General features: G+C 41.9%; 1 protein-coding gene across 1 annotated transcript; it reads left to right on the top strand.

Annotated features, from left to right (window-relative positions):
* Positions 1-1,543: 1,543 nt before the first annotated feature.
* SLC7A13 (solute carrier family 7 member 13) lies at positions 1,544-8,064 on the top strand. Its single transcript, XM_010220434.2, has 4 exons — positions 1,544-2,120; positions 4,948-5,079; positions 6,670-7,034; positions 7,790-8,064. Exons 1-4 carry the CDS (start codon positions 1,619-1,621, stop codon positions 8,033-8,035), a joined length of 1,245 nt encoding a protein of 414 aa, XP_010218736.2. The 5' UTR covers positions 1,544-1,618; the 3' UTR covers positions 8,036-8,064.
* Positions 8,065-8,819: the final 755 nt, after the last annotated feature.

The following is an 8,819-nucleotide window of genomic DNA, read 5'->3' as shown; positions in this document are numbered from 1 at the left end:
ATACCCAGCACTTTTTCATAGGTACCCAATCTGATTTGAAGAACTGTTCAACAGTTCAACTGTTCAACATACATTTTCACAGAATCACAGAATGGTTGAGTTTGGAAGGGACCTCTAGAGATCATCTAGTCCAACCCCCCTGCTCCAGCAGGGACACCCAGAGCACGTGGCACAGGGTGGCATCCAGGCGGGGTTTGAAGATCTCCAGAGAAGGAGGCTCCACGACCTCTCTGGGCAGCCTGTTCCAGGGCTCTGTCACCTTCACAGGAAAGAAGTTCTTCCTCACATGGAGGTGGAACTTCCCGTGTTTTAGCTTACACCCGTTACCCCTTGTCCTGTCACTGGCCACCACGGAGAACAGCCTGCCTGGCTCCATCTTCCCTACTATCAACCCTGAGGTGCTTGAACATGTTGATCAAATCTCCTCTCATCCTTCTCTTCTCCAGACTAAACAGGCCCAGCTCGCTTAGTCTTTCCTCATATGACAAACGCTCCAGTCCCTTAATCATCTTTGCGGCTCTCTGCTGGACCCTCTCTAGAAGCTCAATGTCCTTCTTGTACTGGGGAGCCCAGAAGTGCACCCAGTATTCCAGGCGCCGCCTCACCAGAGCTGAGGAGAGGGAGAGGATCTCTCGACCTGCTGGCAACGCTCCTCCTGATGCAGGCCTCCTTGTCCTTCTTGGCAACCAGGGCACATTGCTGGCTCATGGTTAACCTGTTGTCAACCAGGACTCGCGGAGCTGCTTTACAGCAGGTCAACCCCTAATCTGTACTGATGTCTGGGGTTATTCCTACCTCGGTGCAGGATCCTGCATGAGCTTAATTCAGGACTCATCTGACTAGTCAGGATTCAGCAAAACATATTGGGGTGTGCTAGCGATCCCTGTCCTTTTTATGTATTGACTGTGGAAAAATAATCAAGAACTATTGAATACCCTCAAGAAGTACTTGACTCTTTCCCAATCAATACCAGAAGGAGGGTTGACTTTCTTGATGCTTGCCACCTCCGACTCCTTTCCCTAGCTCTGATGGAGAGGTAACACATACCACCTCACAGAACCACTTCTGAAGACAAAAATATTTTCAAATCATGTGGTGAGAATCACCAGCAAAAAGAAAAGCATTTACTGTATATTATTGTTATGCCAGTTTCTTTAAAAAATGCCCAGACCTTAAGAGTTTGTGAAGTAAGTATTAAACCAGCCTTTATGTGAGTTGCCAACATTTCTGGAAGTAGGTGGTTAATGATCTTCACACACAAGGCATCAAAACCCAAAGTGTGCTATCCCTTTTCTGAATGATTAAACCAGGCTTTCCGTAGCGTTTCACTAGCAGGGCCATGACCGTCTTCTAACAGCAAAGCGAATGGCAAGTACGTGTCGTCCAGTCTCTGAAGTCATCTGAACTGCTGTTGAAAATGGGGAAAGATGTGAAAAGAAAAGATAAGGGGAAGATGCGACTCAAAAGAAATATTGGTTATTTTGATGGGGTGAGTTTTATCATAGGAACGATCGTGGGGGCAGGGATCTTCGTGTCTCCCACGGGAGTGCTGAAGCACTGCGTGCTGAACGTCGGCGTGGCCCTCGTCATCTGGACCGCGTCGGGGCTGGTGTCCCTCATGGGCTCCCTGTGCTACGCCGAGCTGGGAACCGCGCTGCCCCTCTCCGGAGGCGAATACAGCCACATTAAGAGAGGCCTCGGAGGCCTGCCAGCCTTCATGTTCATCTGGACGTCGATGCTCACGAAGCCGGCATCGAACGCCGCTCGAGCCTTGCTCTTCGCTGAGTACGCCACGCAGCCCTTCTACGGCAGGTGCCCGGCACCAGAAGTGCTCAAGAAATGCTTGGCCTTGGCGACTCTCTGGAGCCTGGGCATCCTGAACGGGCGCAGCGTCAGGATGGCCGCGTGGGTGCAGAGCGTCTTCACGGTGCTGAAGATGGTGGCACTGTCGGTGATTGCTGGGGGCGGCATCATGCTGCTCGTCGCGGGCCGCAAGGAGCACCTGGCGAGATTCAAGGACGCGTTTGGCTCCGAGGTCCCCAACGTGTCGCAGATCGCCGAAGCCTTCTTCCAGGGGCTGTACGCGTACGGTGGTTGGTGGTCCCTCAATTACATGGCAGGTAGCTCGCTATTTTCCTATAGATTTTATTCCGCAGACGGGCATACGTTGCCTGGCTGGTGTTAGCAGAACTTGTGTCTCAGGCAAAACGGTGGAGTCTGTGTCTCCATAAACTCTGCAAAGCGACCTGCTGTTCACGTTGATAAAACAGGCATTGCTCTTCCCATGGAAATTTCTTCTTTCATGTGCAGTCTCCAGAATCACTGATTTTTAAACAGTAATACAGGCACAAAAAGGTAATAGCATATCTTTTAATCACACATAAAAATAGAGTTTTGCACACCAAAAAATAATTCTCTCTCTCAATCTCATTGCCTTTCTAGATATGGATGCTTGTATTAACGTGTCTATGCCAAGCCATGCACACAGGAAGAAGCAAGCTCATAAAGATAATTAAGTTCTAAATTTGTATTTAGATAACTACACCATCTCTGAAATTATCCTGTTGATTTTTACATAGACATTTCATTTGGAATTGTAGTAAAATATATCAATTTAAAGGGATATATAGGATGGTCTGTAGGTAATCATTTCCTCAGGAAAATACAGTTTTGAAGAGAGGGTAGATAAAAATGTGAGGAAAGTGATATGCTCAATTTTAAACATTCAGAATCTTTTTAAATATTCATTTCCTTATCCTGTTTTACACCTGATGGCACCTATGGTAATAATAAATAGAGCAACCATGAGTTCCATGAAAGCTGCAAAGAGGTGGTATTTACCATGTTGGTTATGCACTTCACAACTGGTTAAATGAATAGTGTTTTACACTAGGTCTACAGAATTAAGTGGTAAACTAATGGATATTACTGTTATACCTTTACCCTTATTTATCCTGTCTGGCCTGTATCAGATGTCAAACATTAAATAAACTTAAGTACATGAAATGCATAACACAAAGTTCAGTGGTGAGAAGAGGCTGAAAATTGGGTTAATGTTTAAAGAAATGGCTGTTACTATTAAAATTCCTGCCTTGGAAATATGCTGAAGTTGAAGTGGTATAATCAGAAAATATAATTTTGAAAATTTAAGGTTTTCTTAAAGCAAGCATTTGGCTTTGTAACCTCCCCCAAAAATGCAAAATATTCATAAAATGATTTATTTCTGTTAAGAGTAGTAATAAATACAATGCTTTAAGCAGCACAACTGTTTAGGCAGATGCGAGCAGTGTAGTAGCCCTCTAGCACTGATTTTTTTGTTTTTGAACAATAACTTTCATTCCTATGAGCTCGAGCTAAAGAATCAAGTGCCTCAAACTGGATGACAGAGCTGTAACGAGCAACGAAAGAGAGTGATGAATTTAAATCCGCAGTTCTGGGGTTGTTTCTTTCTGTGCTGGCAGTCACCAACTGCATTTCTTACATGTTAAATAAGTCCCAAATCCCCTACTAGACCACCTGATTTCACTGTTGTGCTCATGTAGTCATGGTGGCTCCGTGCACTACACACTGTTGGCTGGGATAAAAAATCGAGTGCTGAACAGGAGATGGGAATGATAATTGAGGGAGGAAGAAGCATCTCTCTCCTAGCAGCTTAAGCCTGTTACATCCCTGTTTGGCTTTTCTCCTTCCCTTGTGACCTGTCACATTTGGAAGATTGGAAAAGAGTGGGAGAGAAGGGGAAAAGAATGGGTTGAAAGAGAAGAAATAGACCTGTCTTCTCCAATCCTTTTTGACTGAGAAGAGGAACAAGAATTGGGGTTTTGGAGAGTCTTTATGTGCAACTCCATTTAGAGATGAGGCTGGATATACATTAGGATATTCCTGTTTGTAGAAATCAATTCCCATCTTTTGCTGGGCCAGCACAGTCACTTGTTAGGAATATGTGCAGATGCTTCAGTTGTTCAAATGTGAAGTTGGAGCCTTTTCTTACTGTAATAAGGGCAGTTTTAAGCTAAGATGACAGCCTCAGCACAGTAGTTTTCTTCTGCCAGCTTTGTCCTGGCAGGGAGAATCAACAGCAGAACCCAGCTGGAAACAGTCCCATTTAAAATCACTGCATTACTGCCCTTCTGACAGCACTCTCCTGTTATATTTTATGCATTTCCTGAAATAACAGCCAAGTTTTGCACAGGAATAGGAAACTGAGGATAATACTTCAAATCGGGAGTCAGTTGATGTATGAATAAATAAACTAGTTTTAGAGTCTCATGTTCATTCTTGTGTTGTAAAAATGGGGTTACTTTAAAATATCCAATCTTTCTTTTTTTTCAGTGCAAAGTCATATTTTTGGATTCATCAAATCAGAGAAAAAATGCCTTTATCTGTCCCTTCTCCCAAGATATGTGATAGTTGAAAATTAGCTAAATAAGAAAAAAATAAGCTATTATTTTTTGTTTGTTAAATAAGCTACTTGAGAATCATGGTAAGACCTCACAGGCAATGTAGTTCAGGAGGTGTGATTGTGCTTTGGGACATGACTTCAGGATCTTTGTCAGCTCAGCATGGAAAACTGGGGGGAGAGTGTGAAGAGAAAGGGGCCAAACTCTTCTCGGTGGTGGCCAATGACAGGACAAGGGGTAATGGGTACAAATTAAAACACAGGAAGTTCCACCTCCATGTGAGGAAGAACTTCTTTCCTGTGAGGGTGACAGAGCCCTGGAACAGGCTGCCCAGAGAGGTTGTGGAGTCTCCTTCTCTGGAGATCTTCCAAACCCCACCTGGATGCCACCCTGTGCCACGTGCTCTAGGTGACCCTGCTGGAGCAGGGGGGTTGGACTAGGTAATCTCTAGAGGTCCCTTCCAACCTCAACCTTCTGTTGTTCTGGGAAACACACTTGCAGTATGTTGCTTGCTTTATTAAATTTCTTTTTAAATTGTATTTTTCAGAAGAGATGAAAAACCCTAGCAGAAATATCCCTTTAACTGTGATGACTGCTGTTCCTGCAGTAATGGTGTTTTATTTGCTGGTAAATGTCTCATATCTGACTGTCCTCACTCCTAAGGAAATTGTCTCCTCAGGTATGTATTTTATTCTGTCTCATTAATAAGGGGTGGCTTGTTAACATACCCACCTGCTGCCAGCTTAGTGGGTAACTTGTGTGCACTGAGCATCACTGGCAGCAAGCTGCTGTTTCATTCTGTGTTTTAGCAGAGAAGTTTGTTTAATTTTATCATATGGCACAAATTGGACGGAATACACACAGTGTTACATATTGAAAATGTTTCTCATTTCTGTCTAAAGAGAAATCTGAAATGTGTGAAAAGCTGCAAGGTGAGGTGGAGGTCAGGGCTGCGTTTAGTATAGATGAGAGCTCTGTTTTCCTGTAGTTTTAATCTTCTGTCCCTCTTCCTTCCCAGCTGTAAGGCTATCACTATTTAGGAGATGGACAAGTCTGACATGATAAGCAATACAGAAGAGACTGTAGACTCCCAGATTGTAGCCCTTTTAGGTTGGGTTTTTCATGATAAATATTCTCATTTTTTAGAAATTCAAAAATTCTATTTATGTGAAGTCTGTCTCAGATGCGGTACCTAAGCCGTCCTTAAAATGTTAAAGAAGAATTGTAGTTATTCTTGATTGTCCAAACAGTACCTTTTAAATGCCACCCTAATGAGACTGAGCCTGCGGACCCGTCCTGCAGGAGAGACTATAGACATATCGCATTTAGGTGGAGCCGTTATTTTTCTTTTTGACTATAAATGGGAGTTTTGAAGCTGTCATTCAGCAACTTCAAATTGCCCCTCAGGCCATTACCAGCTGTGAGAAGTGCATGTGTTTGCAGAGCCCTTCTGAAATGAAACAAATAGCAAATACCAGAATATCAGTGAATACCAGCTGCTCAGCTGGCTCTGACAGTACCAAACATGTCAGGGAAGCTCTGCTTATTTATTCAACTGAGGAGACAGCTTTAAAATTATAAAATTATATTCAAACACTGCTATATATTGTTGCAGTTCTTGTACAGTCACTATAGTTTTTTCTTCCTCCTTCATTTGCTGTGCACGTAGCTGCAAGACCTATGTTTCCCATGGCATTTGGTTATAGGCGCTCTAAATAGCAGATCTCCCTACAATATGGGCCCATTTCCAAGAAATACTGAGAATCTTTTGTTCAAAAATTCTCTTTCGTATTTTTCTAGTTCCACCCCAAAGCAAAGCCCCATTAGTAACACGCTCCCTGACTTGTCTGCATGCACATGCAGTCATTTGGGTAGCTTTTAGTAGTAGATCATGTCACCGCTGTGGTCTTGCAGGAAGCTAATTATTCATTTTCTTTCCTCAAATGGCCTTGCCCATGGGGTATATTTGTGATTCATGATGTTAACGTTGCAGCCAAACTGTTGGCTTCCATGGGGCCCTTTCACTGCCCTGATACTGGCACAGCAGGTGTACCCAGCTCTCTTCAGCAGGCAGCAGTACTTCCTAACATCATCCTTCAGGTAATTTTTAACTCCTAATTTAAACACCCTGAAGATTAGATTGATTGTCATTGATTGTTGTAACAAAGAATAGACTGCTAGTAAATGATGCAGACTTCGTGTTTGTTAGGTTTTGTTCCTGTGGAGCCTGTTGCTAATACACTGTCACTCATGCTTTGCCCTCTTGCAGTGGCTGTGGCAGTCACCTGGGCTGACCGAGTGATCCCTTCTGCTGCCTGGATCATTCCTCTGTCTGTTGCTGTCTCCATATTTGGTGCCCTCAACAGCAGCATGTTCACGTTAGGACGGCTAAGCTACGCTGGCAGTCAGTCAGGACATTTACCTGTTTTAATATCCATGCTGAATGTCCACTCCTGCACTCCAGCACCGGCCATGATTTTTTCAACCATCATCGCATCCATTTTTGTTATCCCCTCTGACCTTATTATGTTAACAAATTACTTTGGATTTTCTACCTGGCTCATGGTTGGATTGACTTGTGCAAGCCTGATTGTACTTCGGTACCGGGAGCCCAATCTACATCGGCCATACAAGGTAGGTGGAGATAAGTTATTAAGTGTTTTTTCGTATATATATATTCTATAGTCATGGGTTGTATCCAAAAGTTACAGAACAAGTGCAGTGATAGCAGCAATCATACACTGATAGTCACTAAAAACATAATCATCACATTGTTTAGAGTCCTATTCACAGTCTGGAATACCTTTGCTTTCATACACTGTGCAAAGAGGGCACAAAACCAGATGGTCCCTGCCCCAGAGAGCGTAAAATTGAGGGTTTAAAATTGAGAACAAGAGATGGATTTAGAGGGATGGGGGAGCTACACAGTCAAGGCAAAAGAGAAAATTCTCATAGTGCAATAGGCAACAGTGCGTTCATGGCAGACTGCCAGGCAAAGGCTATTCTCATCTTTCTTGACACAGCCACAGGCATTAAAACAGATAGAATTTCTCTACATTTAGCTGTCAGGAAGCTGGGTTGAAAGTGTATTTGAACTTCTAGGTGCATAAGCTTCAGTTTCTTTTAAGTGCCCATATTAACATGTGGATGAATGACTAACGATGCCAACTTCTTTCCCATGATAGTAGAAGGAGCCTATACAGGTGTTTTAGAAAAGACACCTATCTTATACAATTTTAGGTGCATGAATTTCATCCAGGGTAAGACTGCAGCACATTGAGAAATGGTATTTATAGTGTAGCAAAGATTGTATTATTATTCTTATGCCTGAAATCACAGCTGCTCAGTTTACTTCCTCAAACAGTTTTTTTTTTTTCCTTCTTTTGCAGGTGTTTCTGCCAGTTGCATTTGTGATGGTGGCAATGTCTTTCTTCTTAGTTTTGGCTTCTATCATCTGGGCTCCAAACCTGCAATATGTTTATGCTTTCCTGTTTATGCTGGGAAGCATTGTTGTTTATTTGCCTTTTATACATTTTAAAATGCATTTTGCATTTGTTGATAAAATCACTTGCTACTTACAGTTACTGTTGGAAGTTTCTCCTGCTGATGCATGTGATGACAGCAAATATGAGTAATGTCAAGAGTTTCATCCTTGTACAACTAACAGCAGGAGGGGATTTTCTTTGCCCAAGGTTGCTGAAGCCACAAACTACATTAGGTGTCAGATGTGCATGTGCCTCTCTATGTGTGTGCATATATATATTTATATGCATATATATTTATGGAAACATCTAATTTCATGAGTTTATATGTGTATATAATGTGTGTGCATATGTATGTGTATATATACACAGTTAAGTTAGTACTTCAGTACATACAAATGAAACACAAGTACTTAAGTGTGTATATTTGTTTATATATACACATACCTATGTTTAATAAGTGCAAACAAGCTTCTTGAAACAGGTAGAGTCTGTAAAATGCTGCCTCTTGCTCTTGAAACCAGGATTAAAGTTAGGTATATATTTACGTAAGATTTATCTAATAGAATTAAGACTAAATTACAATACAAATATTTGCCAGTATTATCATAGAAGAAATACTTAAATACCTACTTATCAGCATCATTGTATACATATACTTTCGTCTCCAAAGTAAGTTCTTCCAATTATTTTTAGTTCTTAGTAGTTTCCTTATTAGACTTTCTTTGTTTAAAGGCTTATTGTTCTGTTCCCCTTCTGTTTTTTGCCTGAATGTATTTTGAACACAAAACTTTGAAGAGCACTGTAATCTTTTTTTTAATCACAGGAGAATGTACAAGGTGTGCCTTAGCGATTTTAGAATAACACAAGCAAATAGAGTGAAATATTACTAAATATCAAATAAGGTAATAATTATTTCTCCCTTTTGTCAGACTGA

Source organism: Tinamus guttatus, unplaced genomic scaffold (assembly GCF_059628265.1).
Source record: "Tinamus guttatus ecotype Peru unplaced genomic scaffold, ASM5962826v1 Tinamus_guttatus_pri_ptg000012l, whole genome shotgun sequence".
In the NCBI taxonomy this organism is placed as follows: Eukaryota; Metazoa; Chordata; class Aves; order Tinamiformes; family Tinamidae; genus Tinamus; species Tinamus guttatus.
The sequence above is the reverse complement of the archived record's forward strand: the minus strand, read 5'-3'. Positions and strand labels throughout refer to the sequence as shown.